Below are 26,875 nucleotides of genomic sequence, written 5' to 3'. Positions count from 1 at the left end.
AACTGATGACAACACCATCCCACTGCTCTCGGTCTCGGCTGCTCTTCATCTACGCTGTTTGGAGGCAACGGGGGTAGGCCATGGCCTGTAACAGCTACTTGCAGCCTTGTTTGAAAAACCTTGTTTTGGCCATGGCAAGATTTTGGCTTAGACCAGAACCCATCCAGTTAGGCAATTCCTAGGTGCACAAGTATTTGTGGTAATGTCCTGTCTACTTCTCCAGTGCAATGTATTTCCTTTTGAGGGACTCACTGTCCAATAAGACTATACAGAAAGACAATCCCATCTACAGGATCCTTGATTAAGTGTTTTGCCTTGGTACCAACTATTGCTGCTTTCTGCAGTTTGGTTTCTAACGTCCAGGAGGAACCATTTCCCCAGCAGCAGTCTCCAAGCCTTAAACTTTTGACCTGAGCTAATTACTGAATTCACTTTATAGAAGTAATGAGGTTCTGAGCCTTTGCAATGCCTTGGAGGCTCTAGAGAGTCTGAGCCAAAACCTGAGCTCCCTAATCAGTTCTGACTCTGTTTTTTTATTCATTTACTGAGTGCCCTAAGGCACTGCCGCTCCTTGAGCTCTCTGGGAGGAGCTGCAGTGCTGCTTCTCCCCAGTCTGCAACTGGGCAGAACATCCCAGGTCAGGGCTGCAGCACCTGAGTAATGAAAGGAGGAGATGCCAGTGGGGATCAGTGGTCAGACAGCAGGGACAAGAGGGTTGTGCTGTAGTCTTTTCTCAAGTCTACTTATTAGACAACTTGGGTCTGCTCCTTCTGTCTCAAATTCTCCAACAAAGAAACTGATAGCACTTTGATATCTGTGGGTAGTAAAATGATGAAAGAAGGTGAACTGTTGCTGTGCAGGACCATACATGGACACTGGCAGCAAGACCACAGCCAGGAACAGGCTCCCACACTGCAGAAATGTGTTCCTGTGCTCTGGTCAACTTGTGCAGTCACCATCTCCCTCCTTTCGCTGAGTTCTTCCCACCCAGTACAGACAGGCCTTAACCAGCGCTCCAAAACTGATCCCATCCTGTCTTTCACTGGGAAGATCCAGGAGCTATCAGAAGCTGAAGCAGGGCTGGAGACCTGTGCTGAACCCCTCAGTCTCCAAGTCCATCACTGGTCTCCAGTTGCTCACAGAGCTAATGGTCCCGGCTTCCCCTCTCAAAGGATTTCTCTCGCCCTTGTGCTTGCTCTCTTTCTCCCTCCAGATCTTATATGCAGTAGCACCCACAGGGCTGAAACCTTGCTGGGTGGCAGGAGATGGTGTCTGTGTCACCCAGGTAAGGATGCTGCTGACCAGATTCTAGCTCCAGCCCTCAACTCCAGCAAGCAACCTCGCACTCTGGGGCAGTGTGTGGAAAAGAGCATCCTCCCTTCCCAAGAGGGTGATGGAGAGGGGAAGGCATGCTGTTGCTCGCTACCTTCATGACCATTTTGAGGGAAGAAATAGCTAGTGGTTCTGCAGGCAAATGTGACCTCCTGAAGCCAGGTCAGCTGTATTGCCACGGTGGTCTCCTGCTGAGCCTCAGTGAGCCTCATCAATGGGCAGCATTGGACCCCACGCTGAACCACCCACAGCCATGTCCTTTCTGCTCATGGCCGAGTACAGCCAGAAAGAGCTTGCACCTGCCTGACAAATACTCCAGTCCTTATGTTTAGCCCTGCAGTGTGGGCAAGAGCAGTGTCGGCTCAAGCACATGAAAGGCAGGGCTCTCACATTGCAGCTGCCAGAATGCAGGAATGGACCTGATGTTGCTGTAGACAGAAATAAAGAAATAAATCCTGGTTAGGAGGAGGGAAAGAGATTTACATTGCAAATCTGTACAAGGTTGAGCGTCAAGCACTCAGGGCCAGCACACAGTCATTAATGTGGTCTTGGCAAATGCAGCTCCCCTTGCTGAGAGTGATGTGGCTGGTAATTACATAATGATGCCACTTTTCTCTCTTCTTTTCCTCGGTCTCATTTCAGACAGATGGTTAGTGATTCAGGGAAAAAGTGGAGGCTTTGCGAGCATCCTTGTGTTCAGCCTTACAACTGAAATAATGTTATTTTAACATGCAGGTTTGAGAGATCACATTGCCTGACACAGGCCAGAGGAATTAACCTCAGCATATGCAATAAAAACGATAAGATATTTGTCTTTATGGTATAAGGGTTCCCTAAAAATACACATCATATTTCTAGTTTTAACTCATAATCATGGAAGTGAAGCTTGTGGCATCTGAAATGCTCGAAAAGCAGGTGTTTTATGACAGCTGTAGCAGGAAAGTGAAGTGGGCTTGGGGAAGCAAGAGTGGTTCTCCCAGCCAGCCTGTGGTATGGACAGTGGGGAGAAGAGTCTTGGCTGGTGGAAATGCACCAAAAGTCTTTTGCCATCAGTGGAGACAGGCTGGTTCTGCATCACTTGCTGTGAACAAAGAACTTATCTGGTTTGGAGGCTGCAGGGAAGTGATGCAGAAAGATCTGTGACCGGACAGGTAGAGATAAGCTCTGAATGCCTGTTACCAACAGAGTTTTGTAATATTCTATAATTATATAATTATAGCATATATATTTTTATAATGTTATATAATTTTTATAATTTTATAATTCATCAAATTATCCAGCAGGAGCTAAAACTATATCTTGGGAAATTCAGATCCACAAGGATAGTAAGCTACCACCAATTCAGTGATGGATATGGCCAACAGAAAATGATCTTGAATTTCAGGCACTTTTCCAAAAACAGGATGAAAACACAATAAAAACCATGTTAAAAAACCTAATCTCTTCATGATGTGTTCGTCACCTTTCGCTCTGCTCACCTTTCATATTCAGCCCTCCCACTTCTTGCATAGACTCCCAGACCTTTCACTGGCACTTTGTGCTCAGTTTAGCTTGCTGGGCATATTGCTCTCTGTCAACAGAGCAGCCGTGGGCAGCATGACCAGGGAGGTGAGCACCCCTGGCTAGTCTCACCAGACATTGGTTTACCAGGGACTAAAGTGATTATGGATTCCTCCCAACATGGGCAGTCCAAAACCGCTTGAGGAGCGCAGTGAAACCTGGAGCTCTTGTGCCACCCATCATAGCCCCAGTTGCTGCGTTGTGCTGCAACTAATTGCACCATGGTCACTGGAACAGCATTGGAAAACTCAAAGGAGCAATAAAGTAAATCCATTTCATTAAAACAGGGAAGACTGGTAGATGTAATTTTGCAGATCTCATTTGTTGTTAAATAAACCTGCCTTGTACTGGGGCAAATAAAACCCTGCTGCCAGTGCAATTAATGACTGGAGTGGGCAAATGCAACTGAACCTGGAAGATTGAATTGTAACATAAGAGGTGCAAGGCTGGCTGCTGGAGGTAGATTTTTTTGCAATTAGACCATCTAGTCTGGTCAGAAAAAGCAGATAAGCTTTAGGAAAAACAAGCCCTTCTTTGAATTTGAAATAGAGGTAGCAAATTGACAGATAGCTCCCGATAGTGAACAGAGCAGTACAGCAGGGCCAGGCTAATCACCGGAGATAAGATCTCCAACACAGCGATGAGACAGGCAGTCTAACATCTCCTGCTGTGGCACCTTCCCTCTCCCTGCAGACATCCTGGCAAGCAGGTAAATGCCACCGCACCAGTGGAGTGACCTCAGTTCCAAGGGGACATCTGCAGCTCCAGCTGCCTGCACCAGTGCCTGGTCCACTCCTGCTGGCGAGGAAGCTGAACCAAACCGATGCAAACAATGCTTCTCAGCCTGCGATGTGGGCCTCACTCTTAAAGAATATAAAAGCTAATGAAGCTTTTATAAAGAAGCTACAAAATCTGCTTCTCCATCCTTTTTCAGGTATTTTCCAGCCCCAAAGAGATATGATTTATGTTACTTACAGGTACCAAAACCATCCTGTGAGAAGATAGCAAAATTAAATTCCCAAGGAGAAAGTTTGCAAAAGCACCAGAAAAGTCAGCATTAAGGCCCAATTTTCTATATAGCAGTGTGTGTTGGATGATGAGTGCGGACTTGGTAAAAAGAACCCCCACCCAAAGAGATCCCTGTCTGGAGCCTATGCTATACATTCCTGAATGCCACTATAAGTCCATATTTACTGGACTATAAGAAACTCCTGGGACCCCTCTGAGTAGAGCATCAGTCTTACTGGGGCATTGGAAAAAGGCCTGAAAAGCACCACACTGTTGTAATTACACTCTGATAAACACCCAGTCAAGCTGACTACTATGGACTCTTTGGCATGGGAGCTGGACCGAATGGCAAATTGCATCTTTTATGTCTGCATTCAGTCCTCACAATTCCTCCTGGCCTTTGTTAATGGCAAAAGACTTGCTAAGGTTTTGTTCAGATTACTGGAGAAGGTTTTAGGAAAATTCCTCTATGGCATTCTTAAGAGGACTCTCCCCACCCTCCCCTTACCCATACAGACAAGCCAGTTTTCCCTCTTGGGGGACTCCAGCTGGATTGACAGAAGAAGACATCTATCCTGTGGATGCATGCAGCTCCCGGGGCCGCTTTGTGTCAGGCTGTTTTAACAACAAACATATCACAGCCCCTGGAGCATCCAGTCCAGCGTGTGAGAAGCAGGGAGAGGCAACCCCGCACGTCCATCCATTTATGCCTGGATTACCCAGTTGATGAAACGGGGATGAAAACAATTTTTACATTTTTTTTAAATTTTGAGATCCCCCGTATTGACAAAATGTGAGCATGAGGCAGATTGACATTCAGATTTGACTTGGAAAGCAGTTCAGAATAAACCTATTAAACAAATGAACAAAGCAGCGCAGTTATCTGGAGTGGTTTGCCAAAATTAGACCTAGCAAATGGGTGTTTATTCAGTGGAAAAGTGTAGCACATGAAAGATCTGTGCCTAAAATTTCCCAAAGCAGCTGATGATTTTGTCTAATGCTGATGGAATTCTTAACTTGACACATTTCAGAGAGACTGACTGTCAGGGAACTGACCCCTGGAAAAAATCAGGATAATAGCACATGGTTTTGCTCACATATTTTAAGATTTTCCTATGTAAGTGTTAAATTATGTATACAGTTCAGGGCTACATTAGTGCCAAAACAGCATCTGTCCTAATACATTGATGTATCAAACAGGGCTGCCCAGTAAATAAATTCAGATTTTCAAAGCCAGTGCTTTCAAGGCCTGGACCCAGAGATTGCTATAGGATTTGGGATATAGGGGGTAATGCCATCTCAACAGAAGGCAACTGAGGCTCCTAACAAGTTCCTGATGCTGGGCAAATGGATGCGAGGTGCTACATTTATTGGCAGGATTATCATAATTTCATCTGTTCATTGACTGGGGAAGGCAATGTAATTTCTTGCCCTTTCTGCCTCCTTGGCTTTGTTGGAGGAGGCTTTTCTGTTTCTGTTTTCTGAATTTCATTGATAAGGTCAAACTGAGATGTGATCAACAGGGGAAAGGCAGAAGGATCTCAGTCCTGCATGGATAACTGGGCCATGTTTAATCATTATTATAATATGACACATTATACTGCAATGGAGGTACCATGGAGGTACCAAACACACTCCATGTAGTTCATGCACCAAAAATCCATCGAGGTCAATATTTCATCTCCAGCAGTGATCTGTGGCTGTCACCCAGGGAAAAATAAAAGCATGAGGCAAATATACCTCCTGAGGATATTCTCCAAACCTCCAGCCAGTGTCTCAAAGATCCCTAAAGCTGGGGGATGCTGCAGTGTTTCTCACCCTTGGGTGATTTTTTTTTTTCTTCTATTTCTGTCATATTTCCCTGGTGTCATTGCAGAAGGGAGGGAATCAGTCAAATGGTAGAGATGTTGCATGACTTCTTTTTCCATTGGCCTCACCTTCCCCACCCTTGCCGTCTCCCTTTACCTGGTATTATATTTATGAAGAAGGGAACGATGGCCCAAGGATTTGTGACTCTTCTGGCCACAGATCAGTCTCAAAACAGACCACGATAGTAGTGCAGAACCATTCTCAATTTGGGAAGATGAGAAGGAAGGTGCGATGTGTCTTTAAAAAGCTTACTGCCCAGGAAGACCTGGGTCCAGCACATCACCCAACAGTTCAAGTAATTTGATAGATGAGTCTCCGACATTCTTGTCGTGTCTCCCCTTCTCTTTTTCACTGCTTCCACAGCCTCGAAATGCTGAGAGGCGTGCTGTGAGGTCTGGCTTCTGTAAGGGAGTCTGACAGAGCTGGGACATGCAGTCCCATGGCCTGCAGCTGGACTAAGTGAGGAGTCTCCATCAAGCATTCATCTAAATGTCTTGCCTCTGCGGCATGCCCTCAGGTTCAGCACTCCTTTGTTTTTAAAGCCACAGTTATTAGTATCGAGAAAGCATGCAAAGAGCTGGGGAATCTTTGTGTGCCTAAAAAAGAGAGGGAGGGAGGGAGGGAGAGAGGAGGGGGAAAGAGAGTTTCTATGCCTTGTTGGGATCATGCCTAGAGAAACAGGGAGGGACACATTATTAGGGTCTGGTTTTAAATAAAGAATCAAGGTCATCTTTTTCAGAGAGAGAACGAAGTCCTGGAGCTGTGAGGGGAAAACGGGCTGGTGCAGGCAGAACAAAGGAGACCCTACAAGGATCCAGCTTTCCCTTTGGTGCTGCAAGGCTTTAAACTAGAAGCCAGAGGAGAGTAATGGGGAATGCACTGATGGGGGTTTGAACGCTGCTGTTGAATGCACATGATGTCTGTAGATTGTCTGATAGAGAAAATCCCCACAGTTGGCTTGGGGTTTCTAAGAGAGCAGTGAATATGAAATCCTTTTTCTCCAGTAGGTGCTACACAGGAATGACCTGGGGACACATTAGACAGTGATAAGTGACTCTCTCCATCCCCTTTTATCCTGTTTACAATACAGAGGCTTTCCTTGAACAAAACTCTTTTTTTACTCTCCGTGCTCCTGGCTGTTGTGTCTAAATGAGCCAATTTGCTGAAGGACTCCTCCTGGAAGGACTTGAAGCCTAACAAGAACAGACGTTTAGTTGCAGCATGTTGTTTCTGGCAAAAATCAATTTCTTCACAAAAGAAGAGAAATTCGTTCCTGTATTTCAGTGCTTGCCACTTCATCAAAACTCTTGTGATACTTCTTAAAGCCCTGGCCAGGAGGGAAATCCCAGCATCTGTTTTCATTGAACCTCTCTATTTCCAGAAAGTGTTTGAAAACAGGGTATAATAACTCAGATAAGGGAGAGCAAAGAACAAGGACTGAATGTATTTGTTACTGCTGCAGTTAATGTTTTTTATTGATACGCTGTTTATTCTTAGACTGATGTGAGTTCTGTGGCTGGAGTTACTATTAGACATCCAGACGATAACGTTTTGTCACAGACCTGGCTCGCTGCCTAGCAGGGCAGGGCAGACAAAGGAAGTTTCACGCATCAACTGAAATGCAAGGGATGGATCCACAAGACCAAGAATCTCTTATTAATTAAAGATGTGCAGTTATTTCACTCATTTATATCTTCATGATGCTCAGTGACTTGTTCTCATGTGAATAGACTGTATTCTTCAGGTGCACACCCTCAACTGTAAATGAGTAACAGCAGAAAAACCCAACACTTTGGAGACTGTTCCAGTCTCAAGGTTTCATGTTTTGCCCAGTGTCACGTAAGAAGCTGTGCGCCTTAAGCTTCCTCACCTCTTCAAATAATTTCTGGTCTTTCCTCCAATGTTTGTCATCCTTCAGTACCTTGAATTTTTCCTGTAAAGTTATTTAGGCTTTGCCTAAGTGAAGAAAAGTGCAGAATAGGGCTGAGGTTGCTGAAGACTACTTATGGTTTAAAACATTATATTTAAATGTATTGGAGCATTTTATTTGGATGGACCCAGTTTAGTACATTATTCTTTGTGATACAGCAGGTTTCTCTCCATACCACAAGTGGGACAGGTAGCATGAACCCAGAAAAGGGCAGTAACAGCCCAACATCAGGGAGAATTCAAAGCCTGAGGAACAAGTGTAAAAAGACAACATTTAAGAGAGGGAAGAAATAGTGGAGAAGGAAAGAGGTGCATACCCTGCTTGCTTGGTCCTACTAATTTTTAAATGACTGATCTTGTGGTATTAAGTTGAATGCTTTACAGAATACATGTCTTTCCCAATTTTTCCCAATCAAGCTCATTGTCTTGCTAGCATGAAGTCATGTTTCTTGACAAGAACTATTTGCCATTAAAGTACACTGAGCAGAATGAGTTATAGTCCTAATTTTAGATTTTTAATCAATCAGGTTTTGTATCGGTATTTCTAATGGCCTGGTGCCCTGACTAACTGGCCTATATCTACCCTTTTTTTGATAAGCCACCTTCTCCCTGATTCTCCCATAAAGTTAAAAGGTTGCAGGAGTTCAGATGGCTCAGCAGACTACGACCCTAAAGCATGTCAGATTTTGTAGTCCAGCACATACAAGAAAGGGTTGTGGCTTCAACTGCAGTTGCTTATCTGGTCAAAACAATTAAGAAACTATGTGCAGATGAGCTAACTGAAAGGAGCCTTTCATACAACCCCAGCGCAAGGCCTAAACTTCCAGCCCTGTGAAAAATGACAGAGGAACCTGCTGTTACACGACGAATGGGTGACAACCTGGTGCAGGGAATTTAGTGTATCTGAATGTGAGAGGAAAAAACAAGATTATTAAGAAAACAAACCTACGTGCACAACGGATGCCCGGAGCTGACCATGACCACTCGTGAACAAACCTTTGGCATCAGAGTAAGTAGTTTTATGAAAATGAAAGACTGAATGGGACAGCTAGGCAAGGTTCAAAGAAGACGGTAATGATGCTCAAAGAGCTGGAACAGCTGTTGTAGAAGGGATGGCTAGCTGCAGGATTCATCCTACTTCCTGCTCGGTATCTGCATCTCCATGTGCACTAGTCACCTAGACTTCTAGAGATGACCTGACTTCTAGAGACCCCACCTGGAGTACTGTGTTCTGCTTAGGGCCCCCAACATAAGACAGACATGGACCTGCTCAAGCGGGTCCAGAGGAGGACCATGAAGATGACCAGGAGGCTGGAGCACCTCCCCTACAAGGACAGGTTGTAAGAGGGTCAGGATTGTTCAGCCTGGAGAAGAGAAGGCTCCGGGGAGACCTTATAGCGGCCTTCCAGTACTTAAAGGGGGCCTACAGGAAAGATGGGGAGGGACTCTTTATCAGGGAGTGTAGCGACAGGATGAGGGGTAACAGTTTTAAACTGAAAGAGGGTGGGTTTAGATTAGATATTAGGAAGAAATTCTTTATTGTGAGGGTGGTGAGGCACTGGAACAAGTTGCCCAGAGAAGCTGTGGCTGTCCCATTCATTGCATTTCGTTCCATTTCATTGGAAGTGTTCAAGGTCAGGTTGGACGGGGCTTTGAGCAACCTGGTCTAGTGGAAGGTGTCCCTGCCCATGGCACCAGGGTTGGAACCAGATGATCTTTAAGGTCCCTTCCAACTCAAACCATTCTCTCATTCTATGAAGAATGAGAGGGGTTGGTCTCTTCTCCCAAGTAACAAGCGATAGGACGAGAGGAAATGGCCTCAAGTTGCACCAGGGCAGGTTTAGGCTGGATGTTAGGAAAAACTTCACTGAAAGGGCTGTCAGGCCCTGGCCCAGGCTGCCCAGGGCAGGGGCTGAGTCCCCATCCCTGGAGGTGTTTAAAAGCCGGGGAGATGCGGTGCTGAGGGACATGGTTTAGTGGTGGCCTTGGCAGTGCTGGGTTAACGGTTGGACTTGATGATCTTAAAGGTCTTTTGCAACCTAAACAACTCTATGAGTGGATGCAGTTCATATGACCAAAGGCAGCTGTCTTAGCTGACAACACCTTCCCTGACCATCATGGGAATGTAAAATAACTACTTCACAGCGTGCATACCTGACGGACTCATGGATTGGTTTGCGTTGGAAGGGACCTTGAAAGATCATAGAATCAGAATCGTTAAGGTTGCAAAAGACCCTTAAGAGCACCAGGTCCAACTGTTAACCAACCAACAGGTTGAGATCACCTCGGCCAAGCCCCGTGCCCTGGACAGGGCCGTCTGTCTCTGGATCAGGTCGCTCAAAGCCCCGTCCAGCCTCGCTTCTGAGGACGGGACGGGCACAGCCCCTCTGACAGGGGCACAGCGCGGCCTGGGCGCCTCAGACGCGGCCCTCGGAGGACGCCCCCGCGCGGGCGGCCCGGGGCCGGGCCAGGTGCGGGCGGGGATGCGGGGGATGCGGAGGCACACGGCGCGCGGGGCGGGGGGCGCCGCTGGCGCGCGGCGGGAGGGCGATCCCGCAGCGTCCCCTGGCGGCCGCGCCTGGCGCCGCGAGCCGCGCAGGCGCCTGGAGGCCGGTGGGCGTTGTCCGCGGCCGGCGGAAGCGGAAGTTGGCGGGACCGGAAGCGGACGGCGGCGACGTGGAGGCGAGCGGGCCGGGCCGTCGCTATGGAGGGGCTCTACCACCAGACCAACAAGTGCGTGAGGCCACGCGGGGCGAGGGGCTGTAACTGGCCTAACCCTCGAGGGAAGCCCGGGGTCGGGCGCGGCCGCAGCCGCAGCGGTCTGCCTGAGGGGGCGCGGGGGAAGAGTTTGAGGGCGGACCCCCTGCCTGCGGCCCAGCGCCCTTTAAAAGCTTTTCTGTCACGCAAATCCTCATCTTCCGCCCCGGAGCCTTGCCGTGAGGGCTGTGTTTCAGCCGCGGAAGGAAGCAAAAGCCTGTTCCTCCCGGCTGGCCGTGTGTCTGTCCGGAGTCCCAGCCTGCTCTTAGCCACGTCAGGTCGAAAGCAGGCAAACCCTGCTCGCCGCGAGATTTTAAAGCGCAGGATTGCAAGTATTCACTGATAACAAGGGATTCTGCGTTACCAGATGTTCATACATTTAAGGCATACTAATTTAGTAGGATTTATATGGCAGCGGGAGATCGCAATTGCTAGCAGGCAGCATTTAAACTGCCTCGGGAAACGTGTGACTCCATGATGATATAAAGCACTGTTTCACAGATAATGCCAGTCTGGTGAGATAGAAGTGGTATGAAAATTGCAAAATAAGGGGAAAAATCTTGCAGCTCTGTGTGATGTGGGAAAGAGCCAAAGGAGACAGTTAATCCAAATAGTTCAGCTTTTAGTGGTAATGGGTTTCTGTGTTGAGCTCTGTTGAAGGAGATAGTGTGGTAAGAAAGAGAGTTTCATTAAATAACGATACAGAGTGACCCTGCAGGGAAGAGCAGGAAATCCTGCTGTTGATCTAGAAATGCATACCCATAACAGTAACTTATCGATAAGGGGAATAGCCTTGTCTTGTGCCCATTTCCATATTGCCTCATTCTGTGGTCGCAGGATGGTTTGGGTCGGAAGGGACCTTGACAGATCACCCAGTCCAACCCCTGCCAGGGGTAGGGACATCTCTCACTGGATCAGGTTGCTCAAAGCCCCGTCCAACCTGGCCTTGGACGCTTCCAGGGACGGGGCAGCCACAGCTTCTCTGGGCATCGTAGTCACTGAGCTGTGTTTTTGTTGTAGGTTGTTGTCAGTCTGGAGATACTCTGAATCTTTAAACTCTCTTTCCAGCTTTTCCCCAGACTGACTGTATTTCCTGTCATGGGAAGCGTCCTGGTGAGCGTAAAGTAGTTTGTCTGATCCAGTTGCACATGATCTGATTTGGCTCCTACACCTGGGTTTCTAAACAGGCATTTTAAGAGCAATGTGATTCTCGAGCTGTCTGGGGCATCCTAGAGAAACTGATTGAAAACAAAACGGTAGAACAAGTGTGGGCTGCAAGATACTGGATATTGAGTTGGTTCTCTAGTTAATTCCAAGTAATACAGTACTTACGATGTACTCTGTTATCTCTTTAGCAGTGCAGTGTCATGGTTTGGAAGGTAGCCCTGATAGTTACTTAAAGATCTCATATAACAACTGAAGAGTAAATATTTTATTGCTCTGTAAGGTTAGTTGGTTTCAGAGGTCTGGCTTCATAAACATTTGTGCTGTAGTTATCAAATGGTACATGTACCAGAAAAAGAATCACTAATGTGACCAAAATTACGATCTCTTAAATATTTTTTGAAAAAGGTCATGATATTTTTGTAACTTTTTAAGTGCATTTCTTAAAGTCTGAATCCCAGCTGCTGTGAGATTGTTCACACCCAGTATGGCCAAAGGTCCATCTGTCCCAGTGTATGTTCAGCATTGTCTACCTGCAGATCTCTAGGACAGACAGTAAGAAGTGGGCAAACGTATGTGATACTTTTGTTGAATATTGTCCCAGCCGCCCAGAAATTTGAGGCTTGGGGGCTTCTTGAAACAGAGAAACTTAACAACCCCATCAGTGTTTGTTTGGGTTTTTTTTGTTTGGCAGTGCCTGTCCAGCGTCAGGAGTTCCTTCTCTTCAGTTTTAAGCTATCTTTTAATTTCATTTGATGCCTCTGTAATTCATATGTTGTAAGAGACAGTGAAAGTCATTCCTTATTCACCTTCTGTGCCATCTATGCTCTAGGACATCTCCCTGTTACCATCTCCAGTCCAGATAGAACAACTTTTTCCTGTATAAAAGCTGTTCTGTGCTTTTCATAACCTTCCTTGTCCTCCTCTGAACCTTTGCCAGTGCTTCTGTTTTCCTTTTGAGAGGGGAGGCACAAAACCTGTGTTGAATGTTGAAGATGTATACTACCCATTTATGCAGTGACATAGATGTATGGGGTCTCATCAGTGCCACTTTAGTGGCGTACGTAGGTAGTATTTCACTGCAGATCTATTATTAAGGTCTCTCTTGTACCGACTCTCCTCCCAGTCAGATCTTCCCTCTGCTGTGCTCACCGCTTGTGAGTTCCTAGTGTGAGCCTGAAACCTTGTCTCCGTGGTTGTCTAGGAGAAGGTGGATCTTAACGGCTTTCAGCATGGTGGGTGTGTGGCACAGGGGAGAGCCCCAGTTCAGGTTATAAATATGAAAAGGGAGCTAGAACTGGATTGGAAATCTCTGCAGAAAAAAAAGCCCTTTCACCTTGACTTTTGTTTTTAAACTGAAAGTTATTTTGTAGATGTATATTAAGTGAAAGCACAGCTTTCTTCATGCTGAAGAACTGGGTTGGTTATTTGTGTTCAGTGGTGGCCTTTCTGCACTGAATACCATGTAGCTGATGCCTATTCTGTTCTAAAAAGTACTTTTAAGTAAAAGAAGCTGCAAATTGAGGTATTGAAAAATGATTTGATTTTATACCTCTTAACTCACTTCTGTTAATTTACTCTTTGTCTTTCAATAGGCAAGTCCATGAGGTCCAGTCTTACATGGGGCGCCTGGAGACTTCAGACAAAGAGTCAGTACACTGTAAGTAATTAATTAGTGAGAAAAGTCCCACTGCAGTACTGATTTGATTTAGCTCACATCTTTAACCTTGTATGCTTTATTGCTGTATTTACAATCTTCATTGGAACAAATTTGTCTCTTCGGTCATTGTGATCAACTGGTGAGGCACATCACCAATTTGGAACGCATTAAAATTAGTTTGACTATTTGACTTCAGTAAGGTGAATGTTTTGTATGAAGGACAGAGCAGAAAAGCCACAAGAATTTACTTCAAATCATCTTCCTATTGTAATTCTTTAATTGACAAATAGTGCTTACTGTGGATGCTTCTACAATGTCTTGATAGGGGAATGCCAGATATTTTTTGGTGCTGTTAGATTTTGGAGCTCATTGTCAGGGTATGCTGTAGAGGCCTTCAACATAAACAGGTTAAAAAAGCCCACACTGATGCATTCGTGGAGGTGTAACGAACACATTGAGGTGGACAGAACTGCAAATTCAGGGCATCACTGGGCTCATTTGTTAAAAGCTCAAAGGCTGAGAAATGTCACTGTATACCTGTCCTGTTATCTTGCTGTTCTTTAGGCATCCACTAACTGGCAGTATTCTCCAAAAGATACTTAGTCCAGTTTCTAGGGAAAATGCCATGATTTGGTGTGCAGGAATTTAAGCAGGATGATTGTGATCGTTCCTGTTGCATCAGAGTCAGAACCTGTAATTCCATCTGCTTATGAGAACTATGTAGAACAGCCTGGTCTGAAACTGCTTCAGTAAATTTGGACTATAGCCCTGTGCTAATGAAATGACTGTAATAAAATAATATGACGTGTTGTGGCAGGACTTTTTACCCCAGTGCAGAGTTGGCAAATGTATTTTGGACCTGTGTTTGAAGCCTTTAATTTCTGTACAAGTAATTGCTAATGGGCCTCATCAGAAACTTCTGAAGTGAAAGCACACTGCATTGACGGGATACATTTATGCACATGTTGACTGACTTCTCTTGCCCTAAATATACTTGTGAAGCATGACTTTGCTGTAGAAAGGGCTGTGATAACGTTTTATATCAAAAAATAATGACTTGTCTACTGGTTTTGGGTTTTGTGGTGGTTATACTACTCCTAGTACAATGCCAGGCTTCCTGGACCGCTGTTCACTGGATGTGATTTTGGAGGCCCTTAAAAATTAGCCTAAGTTGCCATCTTGCCTCTGCTACCTGAGACCATTTCAAGAGACAGGATTATGCACCATCTTACATGGTCAATAAATGAACATACTGGGTTTTTTATATACGTATAAAAAGATACAGATATCTGCTCTAGATATTAGTGCATATTTCAGAATTTATGGGAAAAAGCATTATCTTTTGGCTGAAGAGTGGGAATAAGAGCCAGGAAATCGAACTTTCTGTTGCAGCTTTCCTTTTCCAACTTTGGGCAAATAATCCCTTCTTGCTCAGAAAAGCATAAAATGACCAAGAAAGTATGACTATTGTTTGGACTAGCAAAAGCTGATGTAATTGTCTGTCTGCTCTCCTGGTTGCTTTTTTGTTAAGTTTAGCTGGGCTAAATGATGGAGAGATGAATTAGGACAATTGGATTGATTTGTGTCTATGTGTGTGAGTTAGTTACTCTTTGATTGTGTGAGATCAAAGGGCAAAGAAAAGGGGTTGTACGTGCTGTTTGCTTTTCCAGGTTCTGCTGAATGCAGTTTTCTGGGAAGTCCCGAGATACTGTGGAGTAGTTAGCAGTTGGTTCATAACGCTTTTCTGTATGCCTCTTTAGTCTAAATGCAAAATAAGAACAAATGGTGTCTGTAGGATTTGGTGATTGTTTATATCAGGTCTGACCATGGCAGTCTGAGAGTTCAGGACTGTCCTCGTGGCTGCACAGCCACGACGGTGCTGCTGTCCTCTAATAATCCGTCTGTGGACGTGCTCTGGAGGGTGCGTACTTTCAGCCTTACAGCTCACCTTCTTTAAACACAAGAATGATTAATAGTGCTCCTGCCTTTCACCCTTCTCTGCAGTTCTTTAAGTTGTGAAATGCTGGGTTGTGACATGGTTAGAAAACGCGGTTGTCAAATGAGGAAGGGGGTTGTGGCTTGTACGGAGTTTTCTGTGCGATGACTGCAGGAACTGAAAGCATGTGGCTTTTTCCCCAGCTGTATCAGTTTCCCACCTCATTAAAGCACATGAGTGTGCATTGTGCACTATTGCCCCTCTGCTACTTCTGCCCAGATTATCAGAAGCAATTGCAATATAGATGATTACAGAGGCAATTATTTTGTGGCCTTGTTTTCCCACTTGCAAGGGCTTCAGCCCTGTTTTGGCCGTGTCTTTCTGAGCTGTTTGTCCAGTTTGCTAATTCCTGTCAACTCTGAATCCTTCCCATGCTCTTGTCAGTCTCCCCTGTTATAGGTATGGATGATGTACATTAACTCTGTGGTAACAGTTTTCGGAGGTTTCAATTGCCATTCTTGTGAGAATCATCTTGGCTGGTTTTAATGCTTTTGAGCTTTTACCTTCACTCAGATTGCAGTTCTTCAAATCAAATCACATTTTTATTTCCTTGCAGTAGTAGAAAATGAGATTCAGGCAAGAATAGACAATATATTCAGCAACTTGGAGCGTCTGGAAATCCTGTCCAGCAAAGAACCTCCCAATAAGCGACAGAACGCTAAACTGTAAGTTCACCTTCTTTGCTGTGATAGTGTAGTGTAGTCTTTGTAATTATTTTCATTAAATTGATTGAAGCCCTTTGCCTTTTGAGTTGAGTGAAACCTTTACAGTTTGCATAACTTATGTCTGTGCTCTACAGTAGCAAAATTGAGGCACAGAGGCGAAATCACTTTCCTGCATTTAACCACAGACTGGTGATGGAACTGGATTCATGGCTCTGTTCTGAGATGAGCAGAACATGGCACTGCGGTGCTTAAAAATATTTCTACTCTATATGGCATTTGCTTTTAACGGCATTTGTGGAGGTAAGGAGTAAACTTACTTCAGTTGGTGTCATTTTCTCTGGACCATTTTCGTAGCTGTTGGTGACTGAAATAAGGAGGTTTCTAAAGATAGAGCTGGTTTGAGCAGGAGGTTGGACCAGAGACCTCAAGACTTTCTGTTCTAATTTATTCTGTGACTCTACTACTAATGTTTAGTCCCAAAATGCCTTTGTAGATACTAGGGTGGATTTCATGGCACCTCTATTATAGAGTTCAGTGTCTGAAATAGTCATCTAGGCTTTCTTCATAGTCATCAAACATTTAATCATAGCCAATGGAGTTCTGGACATTATTTGTTTTAGCCCAATGGAGATGTTTCCTGTTTTGCTCACTGACTTCCAAACTCGCTTTTAATAAAAACTCAAACTTAAGAACATGGCGCTAATTAATGAAACTTGAAAGCTTAATCTTTTATGTGCATAAGGGTCATAAAATAGAAACTGTTCAAATCCTACCATCTTTCCAAATCTGTGTTAAATAAGGAATATATATATAACTCCTGAAGAGACTAGTCATGGGCGAGGATGTCCGAGAGAGCTCAAGAATTCTGCTTCACATTCTGTTGTTTGCCTCCAGTTAAATAATCACCTGTTTAGTAGAAAAATGAGGCACAGAAGACCTAAGTCTGGAATAGAAGCCTAACGCTGAACATCCTTTATCTTCTAGATAAGTGGAACCCATCATTCTTTATTATTTGTCACTGTTAATTTATATTAACACTCTATTGTTCATTATAAAACACCAGAAAAGAATGGTATTTTTATCCCTGGGAATGTCTTCCTGTTGTTGATTCTTCCTAGCCGAGTTGACCAGCTGAAGTATGATGTTCAGCATCTGCAGACAGCTCTGAGGAACTTCCAACATCGCCGTTACATCCGGGAGCAGCAGGAGCGACAGCGAGAAGAGTTGCTTGCACGTACATTCACTACGAATGTAAATATTCTTTATTTTAGATCTCGGTGTTCTAGAAGCCATAGTCTTTCAGAGAAGTTTCAGGCAAGATGTAGGCATGAGTCTGTCTTTGTCAAATCCTGAGACTTGTAAAATGTCTGGCTTTTATACCCCCTGCTGTCAGTAGATGTCAGCAAGCTTTAATTTGTCCAAATATAAATCACAGAGCTGGGGAAAAAACCCCTTGCTTTTTACCTGTAAATGATTCAAAAGTTTTTAATGACAAGAATGTGTTTCCACCTGTTCTTGTTAATTTTTAGTTCCTGCACTGGGAAGTCCCCCCAGTGCAAATTCCTAGAGGAATTTTGCTCTGAATAGCGTAGGTTTGCTTTCAGATCTCACTTTTCTGTAACTGAAAAGGTAGTCTATTTTTTTTTTGTGTGTGGTTTTTTATTTGGCGGGGGGGTGTTTGGTGTTTTTTTTTTGTTTGTTTGTTTTTGTTTTTTTTTTTGTTAAAGGCATATAACCTACCATTCATTTTTTGTGTTGTCATTTACTGTTAGGGCAAGGAAGAATGAATGTGAGCAGTCCTGTTTTCTTGAGATTTGGGAAGTTCGATGCACTTCTCAAAGCCTGACATAAAGATGTCATCTAGCATTTTGTTGGTTATTTCAAAATTCTAAACGAGACTCGAAAGGAACACTGACATTTGAAACCTGATTTGTTTTCAAAACACTGTGGTGTTCCTCTGCAAATGTGGAGAAATTTTCCTGTAGGAAAACTTGTTGTGCAGAAATAAAACACGTGTAAGTGGAACAGTTTTGAAGAGCAGTAGCAGGCTTGCAAATACAAAATAAATGGCGAGGTTTTTTTTTCCTCCTTTAGATGCTGAAAGGTGTCTCAAGATGAGAAAAAAAAAAGCATGATTATTTTGTATTTCTTTTAACTCATTACAAAAATGTGCCTTTTAAAGTACAATATTCCTTTAATAGGAAAATGATGATTTATTTGTCAGTTATTGGCAGATCTGTTTACACAGTTTCTATTTATATACTACCCTATTCTATTAAATAGAAATGTCAGCTGAGCATGTGAGCATCCTGAATAAATCAGTTATATCACCTAACAGCTTTTGAAAGCTGTAGCAGTTCTGAACATTTTGCTTAATTCAAAGATAAATGTGGTCTTTGTCTTTAAAGCCTTCCCTTGTACCATTCTGGAGAAAACCACTAACAGCAAATGAAAAATATGATGCTATCTAGTCTTCTTATGAGAAGGGTCAAAAATCTACTTCGATATTTTTCTTGCTGCCTTGTGGTGTGTAAAAAAAAAAAAAAAAAAAACCAACCAAAAAACAAACCCTGCAAGCTTCTCATATAGGAAATGGAATCCCTGCTGATTTGAAGTTTTAATAAATATCTGAAATAATAGCCATTCAGATGCAAATCCACATGCTTCTGCTCTGCAGACTCACGTAAGACAAGACGCGTGTTTCAACCTTAGTGCTTTATTAACATTTGATCAGAGAGATGTGTGCGCGTGCTGTCGCGGCTTCTTCATCCAGTAACTTTGATCCTGCAACTGCTAACAGCTCTGTCCTTTATTCTTCATTCTTTTACACTAAGCAGAACGCGCAGCTAGGCAGTACAACACCTAGCACTGGTCTGTAAATGTCATTCCCATATTAACTTTTTTTTTTTACAATAATCACCAGAGTCTACTCAGAGCAAGTTTAGTATTGTTACATACGTGTAACCTGCAGCTGAGTCAAACGTAGGGTATTAACCATCTTCTGCCCTAAATATGAACTCTGCATTTTAGTAGTTCTTGCCATTCCGAGTACATGGAAGCAGGTAAGCCAGTGTTTCCACACTTACCTCCTACCAGTATCACGATTCCTGTTTGTAAAACAATGTGAGAGTGATGAGCTACTTTCTTGGCTCTCTTGGTGGAATGGTGTCCAGAGAAGATTAAACTGGAAGCCTTTGAAAGACAAAAGCGATCGCATCCTCTGACGTCTTGTGCAACCCAGGTTACAGAATTTTATCCAGTTATTTCCATTTCAAGATTCATAGTTTCTAGGGGAGCTAATGCATCTTTTCTGGAAAAATGTGGTTTGGTTTTTTTTTTTTTTAGATAAGGCCTTTGGTGTTGAGCGAGTCAGACCTTCAGTGAGCCAGGTTCATGTCCGTCTGCCCTCACCATCAGAAATTTGCACCATGTTGTAAATAGGAATTGATAGAATGTCATCTCCCAGACACTGTGTTTTGCAGGCCTTTTGTCGCTTAGAAATGTGATATTAAATCTTTCAAAAGTCTTGCAATGATCAAATGAATCCCTGTTAACCACCTTCTGTTAGTTTTGATGTTCTCTCTTGTAATACCCTTTCCTACCTATACCATAAACTGAGATTATAAAAACCTCTCCACTTTCAATCTGACTTTTTATCCTTTGAGATCTAATTGCAGTTGAATAGCTGATCAGCTCTGCTTTTCGGCTTGTGTCCTGTAGCCTTCTCTAAATTACTTTTTTCACTCAAATATTAAATATTTAATATCCCTATGAAAAAAATGTTGAAAACTTAATCCTTGAAGTCCTGTCAAGTTTTTGCCACGTTGTTTCTGCATGTTCTTTTTCTGGATCTAACTATGTGTGGGCAGTGTGAGTGAGCAGGCAAGGTAACCAAGACCCTGCATTTCCCCTACAGGACTCTGACACCACCATACCGATCGACGAAACATTACAGTTTAATGAATCCCTCCAGAATGCCCATCGTGGCATGGATGATCTTATTGGCAGTGGGACCAACATCCTTCAGGGGCTGAGGGACCAGAGAGTGACATTAAAGGTGGGGGCACCATTTTTTCCCAAAAAGACCCCACGTTTTTCTGCGTTTGTGATGACCAGGCTAAGTAAAATAAATACATGAGTTTGTTTCAGTGCACTGCTTCAAGCTGAGAATGCTGGGAAAGGCCCAAATTCCATTTTAACTGAACCTGAAATCTTTACGTTTTATCATCTTATTAGGAAGACCTTTAAGCTCTTTTTGTGGCTGGATGGCCTAGCAGTCTTCACCTGCACAGTAGTTAGCATCTGGAGTGCTGAATGTTATGTTTTGTTCCGTTACCTTTTTTTTGTTTGTTTGTTTGGGTTTTTTTTTTGTTCAGGTGAAGAATGGGAAGTAATGGCTAGCTCGCAGATAGACGTTGATTCAGATGAACATCACTCAGAGCAACCACAAAGCTGGCATAAAGTACTTGTGTTTAAGATTAGTAATAAAGATAATACTCTCCCAGGTCTAATCACCTCAACAATATTATCTTTGCCTGAATACTGTTAATGACAGCTGTATTTCTTCATGTCTCTTAAGAACAAATATTTGTCTTTTATTTTAAAGACCATTCAAAGTGGTGTTAAATTTTGAGCAAATACCTCAAAGATACAAAAAGCTTTTTAATAAGAAGCCTGTGTTGGGGGAAAGCTGGATTTCTGAAAAATGTGGGGCAATTCATCTCTCTGTTGTATTCATCTGGTGAGGATAACTATTGTTGTCTGTTTTGTGATATTGCTTTGTTTTGGGATGTATCTGCCAGAGGATTTAGGTATTTTTAATCGCTAACATAAATCCCTACATCGGGTCAGACGAATCGCACCTCAGGCTCCACTCGCTGTATAGGCTGGGGTTTCGCTGGCTGTACAGGCAGTCTCGCCAGCTTACGCATACCTGAACGTACGCACCTATGGCGCTCACCCTTGGAGTGCATAGGCATTCTGCTGGAGCAGCTTCTAGTACCTGTGGTACCCATTTCCGAGGAGTTACCGGAGCTGGGTGTCTTTGCAGGGCAGAGTTGCTAGGTGCTTGTTTGAATCCTAATGTCTGTTGCAGTTCACAAGCCAGGTACTTCCTATCCTGATCACAGAGGTCCAGGCTAGCTGGTATTCCCAAAGCGCTGGACAGGGCCGCGGGATGTAACAGCGGAGGACATTTGTCTCCTGCGTTTAGCACTGGATAGCTTTGGTTGGGGCATCCAGTCATTAAAGTGCATGAGTGTAGCTGTGCTTCACACAGGGAGTCGAGTTGGTGATTCTACAAGAAGGTGAGTCACTGATTCGAGGTAATCTCTGATGAGTGACTGAAGCACTTGGTTTCTGGAAGATTACTGCATACATCACAAGTCAGGAGAACTTAACCATGGTTGGCAAATACGATAAAGGAACAATTGCAGGACCTGCTGCCTCAAAAAGATTGAGAGGAAATACTATTTCTAGTTGTAGTCAATAGTCCTGTCTTGTTTCTTTTGCTAGTTAGTCGCAGTGATGTGCCTGGATTCCTATTAGGTCATGATGGCCCTTCTGCAAATGTAAGCGTGCCTTGCCTCAGCTGCCAACTTGAGGCAAGTCCAGGATACTTCAGGTCAGGACTGCAATAGTGAAGTTGTTCATGTGCCCACTGCTACTGATAGTCTGTAATTTCGGGACTGTCATGTTCATATGATGTTTTCAGGGAGTATTTCTTCTCACTCACAGATGAGGAAGCATCTGTTCATATTCCTTTCCCCCTTAGCTTAGCTTTTCTGACACTATCAAAGACGTTGCACGTTTACAAATCTGGCAGAACCAGCTAGCATAGAGACAGCTTATCGCGATAAATGGGTTAATTTGGAAGCATGTTAATCTATGTAGCTTCTGGGGTATTGGATATAAGTAGGCAGGTGTTCCCAGTGTTCCCAAATTGCTGCAAGGCTTTAACTGTTACAGTCATTCTATTCCACTGTTCCATGGACCACAAGAATCAAAGTGTCTTCACTTGCTATTGTTTGCTTTCATTTGAAAGCTTCATTTTTTATTTCTCTTCTCCAAGCAAGGTTTTCTTTTGTTCCAAAGTAGTGTGAAAAGATTGCTCCAGAGACAGAACTTGAAAGCGTAGTATGCAGGGGTTTAATGTGAGGTGTATGAAATGAAGGTGAAAAATGTGATTATGTTTTACGAGCAGAGAGATGACCCGATTTCAGCAAAGGGCCTGAATGCCTACACAGCCTTCTACAGAAGAAACTGATTACCTAATTTGGTGTTGCAAATCTGTATATTTTACGGGTTGAGAAACTGTGCATGTATGTCTAATATAGTTGATATAAATTCTGTCCTGAGAGAGCTTTTCTGATCTTTAATCAGGTTATATTCAAAACAGTTCCCAAATTTCACCTTTTTATTCTTTTGAGACCAAAGATACAGTGGACTGTTGAGAACAGAAACTAGAGTTTTTATTTTAAAGTGTGGTAGTGGAGCGTTGTGATGGGAATCTGTGCTATTGACCTTGCTCAGAGAAGAAGTGACTTAAGTCTGAACAGCTTTCTGAAGCAGGGTGTTCTGTTAAGGACCTGGACCCAGAAGTCGGTCTGAGAGATGAGGTCCGTTATCATCACCACGATGTGACAAGGCTACCCTCTAGCAGCACCCCCCTTTGTGCACACGTAGGTGTGGTGGAGGTTGCTCCTGGCCAGGGTCTGACTGCGCACTGTGAGCTGAGCTGCGGGGCTCGGTGCAGCATCCCTGCCTGCCCATCGCTATGCTGCCCGCTTGTCTAGCTTATCTAAAAAGGGGCTTCTCGCCTATGTGTACCATCGTGACACTGCAGCCATGAGTTCTCTTGCTTCTTCCCAGAGGGGATGACATCCTGCCCTGAACTGTGCCCAGAGTACATCTACGTGCCTGGGTTTCTTACAGTCTCCTTTGACCGTTGCCCTGAGATAAAGCAGGCGTATTCCTGCTGCACTGCAGCAGTGGCCCCCGGCTCGTCTCCTGGTACCTCCAGTTGTGCGGCTCGCTGTGTTTATCTGTTATGTGCTTCCTGCTGATGTGGTAGCTGGTGGGATCCACATTCTTAATAACACCAACTGCTTCAGCAGTGGAACAAAACTGAGGCGTGGGCCTGCCTGCAGTGCACCTGCTAGCAGTCTTTGTTCAGTGGGGGACAGACTTTTTAGCAGGGCCTGTAGGGATAGGAGAAGGGGTGATGGTTTTAAACTAAAAGAGGGGAGATTCAGACGAGCTATAAGGAAGAAATTTTTTACGATGAAGGTGGTGAAGCACTGGCCCACGTTGCCCAGAGAGGTGGTAGATGCCCCATCCCTGGAAACAGTCAAGGCCAGGTTGGATGGGGCTCTGAGCAACCTGATCTGGTTGAAGATGTCCCTGCCCATGGCAGGGGGGTTGAACTGGATGACCTTTAAAGGTCCCTTCCAACCCAACCTATTCTATGATTCAGTGCTTTTCTCCAGAAGGATTTCTTGAAATTGCATTAATTACCCTTTTCATTGCACTCAACCATTAGCCTTACAAGTTTCTGGACTCCTTTTCAATCTCTTGGTATGAGCTGTACTTCAGCAGGAGGGAAGTTCTGCAAGAAAGGCAATTTTTTTTTTCATCATATTTCCAGGGTCCTGTGGCCATTTCTTCTTAAACTGTAGGAACTGTTGGCCGATGGCAAGTTCCATCGATGAGAATTCAGCATTTGCCACCCATGATGAAATTCTCAGACTCTGGAATAAGAGGTGTTGGACCATGAGGTTAATTGTTTCTTTGCTGTCTTTTTATTCTTAGGGTACTCACAAGAAGATCCTGGATGTTGCCAACATGTTGGGTTTATCCAATACAGTAATGCGGCTGATTGAGAAGCGAGCTTTTCAAGATAAATACTTCATGATTGGGGGAATGATTTTGACTTGTGTAATTATGTTCCTCGTCGTGCAGTATCTGACATGAGCTACGGAACTATAGCCAGAGGAGATTGTCTTCTGGAGCAAGACGGACTGTTCTCCAAACTGTACTTTCCTCTGAGTGCCGCTTTGGATGAGCCCCTCCTGTGAAATTCAGAGTTTACAAATCACGCTCAGACACGTCGTGTGGAAAGCACATAGGGAAACGAATTTCTGTGGGGACGCTGTAGTTAAGAATGGCCCTATAAAAATCTCCCTAGCCTTTACTGTTCTCACCTTCTTGTCTGCAAGTTTAAGAATCTGGTTAAATAGGAAACAGAAGTGAAAATTTTGCCCGGCTGTATTACAAGGTAGGAGCGTCCTTTTGGGTAGATAGGGATAAGAGGATGCAAAGGCAGAGCATAAGATGCAGTGAGCTAGAAGTGACCCTGATCACTGTATTTTGCAATGAAAGAATGCCACTGAGGAGAATTCACATTGCGGGCACACTCCTGCGGAGTAAATGTGCAAAAAGAGGTGGGAAGTGCCTCTGCAAACTCACCATTTTGCTTGGAGGGAGAAGGATTTGTGAGGAAGGGTCTTAAAGCACGGTTATAACCTCAGCAAACTTTTTTGTTTACGCATACAGTATTAACCAGCACAAATCTTCCTGTTTGAGGCTGAAATGCTTCTCATCCGAGGTATGTTCTGGTACCTTTTTATGCCCCGCTGCTTCCCAGTGGAAGCTGAACGCTGTAGTGCTGCCTGCTTTCGGTCAGGTGCGCATCAGGCCTGTGTCATCTCACTGTGCCTCGTACCAAATCCAGCCTCCGAAAACTCTTGAGACTGACATTTTTCATGCTAGTGCACATCACATTTGGGTGAGTTCTATTCATTTTCTGAGGTGGCTGGTTGGGGTTTTGTGCTCTGTAGCTGGTATTTTTTGAATCAATGAAGCCAGTACGTCCTCACCGTGCTCAAATTCAGATTTGTGATTACGTTCGTAGAACTGGAATGAGCACGCTCTGCTGTGCTTTACATTCAGAGTAACAGGGGGGATCAGGGCAACAGACCTCTCGCTTAAAATCAGTTGTCAGAAGAGTTTCCTGAAGTTACGTGCCTTGGGATGGTAAACATCCCTCATCCTTGGGAAGGGTGTTCTTTGCGTTATCCTTTCTACCCACAAAATTACTGTGAAAGACATTCTCATACCAATCATCTCCCCAAGATGACAGCCAGCTTAGACCTGTCTCCTTGGTTGTAGATATCTATCCACATTTAAACATTCACGGTTATGAAATGCCTCATTGTTTAAATACGGTAATCCTTTCCCTACAGACCGTGGGGGCTCTGTTCGAGTCACCATACTGAACTTTTGGGCATCCTCCATTTCAGTCAGCCTTCAGATACATTCCATCCCGGTTTGTGTACAAGTCTGCAGCACTTCCACATGTCTGACGGTGGCACAGAAGTGTCGTATTCCGATGATGTGGCATAATGCTGGAAATGCCTTCATTTTTTTCTGTCTGGAATGGTTGTGGGTCTTTTAATTAGTAACAGATTACAAGCTCTGCATCCTATCTTTGCAGCACTAAGCTTTGCTTTTATGTCGCCTGTTGCAAACTTGGAGAAGTGGTGAATTTCAGTGAATACGGGCAAGTGAAACAGGCTTTAGCTGTGCTTGGTTACAGCTGCATAACTGAAGTATTGACCGCCCCGTGCGCCGTGGCGTAGCTTGGCGGCCCAGGTGAGAGCACCCAGGGCAAGGGACAAGTCAGCAGTCGAGCGCCAGCTGGCCGCACCGCGGAGACGCGTGGAAGCCCGGGTGCCCTCAGGGCCTAGGTGATCCCGTCGGATGGTTCAGCAGAAGAAAGCAGGAAAGCCTCAACGCTTGTTGAATATCCTGCGTGCTGCGCGCCTTCTGGCTCTCCGTTTTGTGCTTCTCAGTGTGTTTGATGCTTCTCAAGTGTTTTGTGGTCTTCGTGTTCCTCAGTCGGCTAGGCTTTCCCAAGGAAACACCTCAGCAGACGAAGTACGGAATTGGTTTTCATTTGAGCCTACGGGACTAGGGAATTCAAAGGGGAACTCTGCAGTGATAGATCATCTGTCTTACTGTATCTTTAACCTAAGTCTTAAATTGAAATTTACCTTAAATTTATTTTAAATATGAAATTTGATAGATTTAGTGTACTACGCACTGGCGAGATCATCTTCTGTGAACTCAGTTGAGTGCCTTGCGAGGGATCCCTGGCAGATCTTTTTCTGTTCCAGTAAACTGGTCCGATTCCACCTTGATTTTACAACGTTACAATTTAGTGTTTGAAGGATATCATTTGACGGTGTTTAAAGTTTATATAGTTGTCGCCCAGTGTCGCAGGATTTGCCTTACACCAGGGTGGGACTCTAGCCAATTTGTTTCCTTTTTTGGCTTGTGGTAGGAGCCATAAAATAATTGGAACTGGATTTTTTGTTCTGTTTTTGAGACTAGCTTGGCATTTTAATACGTGTTTCTCTGTTCATTTATTTTGCCCTTTTAGAGTCTCCTTATGTAGGCTGATTTCCCTTTTGTAAGCAGTGTCCTTGCTGTTCACCGTGTCGAAAGGTGAGATGAGGGGCTTGAAGGAACCACGTAGGTAACTGGATTTGATGATGTGCAACTTCAAACAAAGTTGTACTACATGTTAAGTCCAAAACGGTTCACAAGAGCATCTGTGCTATCTCCAACGGTTAGTGTAAAACCTGCAAAGCCTCTGTTACCGTGTCACAGTGGGAGCACAGGTGGGAGCAAGATCCCTGCTAATGTGAAGAGACAGAGCTGAAACCCTGGTGGCTTTACACATGTGGCTGCTACAGCTCTCTGAAAAGTTTCCTTTCTTACTAAAGACTACGTTTCCTTCAACAGAGCTGTTTTCTGTGGCACAGCAAGCGGCCCAGCTGTTGGATGAACTGCTTTCTCATGTGAGGACACTGTGGAAATTAACTTGCCCCTGGAAAAAAACTTTTTACCAGTATTTTATACATAAGGGGCAGG

The 26,875-nt window shown here is 44.2% G+C and overlaps 1 protein-coding gene across 2 annotated transcripts; it reads left to right on the top strand.

Annotated features, from left to right (window-relative positions):
• Window positions 1-10,344: 10,344 nt before the first annotated feature.
• Window positions 10,345-26,875, top strand: GOSR2 (golgi SNAP receptor complex member 2). Of its 2 annotated transcripts, XM_082332033.1 has the most exons (6): window positions 10,345-10,431; window positions 13,215-13,279; window positions 15,832-15,940; window positions 17,059-17,191; window positions 19,857-19,997; window positions 23,750-26,875. In XM_082332033.1, the coding sequence occupies exons 1-6, from the start codon at window positions 10,403-10,405 to the stop codon at window positions 23,909-23,911; spliced, it is 639 nt and encodes a 212-aa protein (XP_082188159.1). In that variant the 5' UTR covers window positions 10,345-10,402; the 3' UTR covers window positions 23,912-26,875. The 2 variants fall into 2 exon arrangements, with proteins under 2 accessions (XP_082188159.1, XP_082188160.1); XM_082332034.1 differs by lacking the exon at window positions 19,857-19,997.

This window comes from Platalea leucorodia (assembly GCF_965183815.1).
Source record: "Platalea leucorodia genome assembly, chromosome: 22".
NCBI lineage: Eukaryota > Metazoa > Chordata > Aves > Pelecaniformes > Threskiornithidae > Platalea > Platalea leucorodia.
This window is presented reverse-complemented; position numbering and strand designations above follow the sequence as displayed.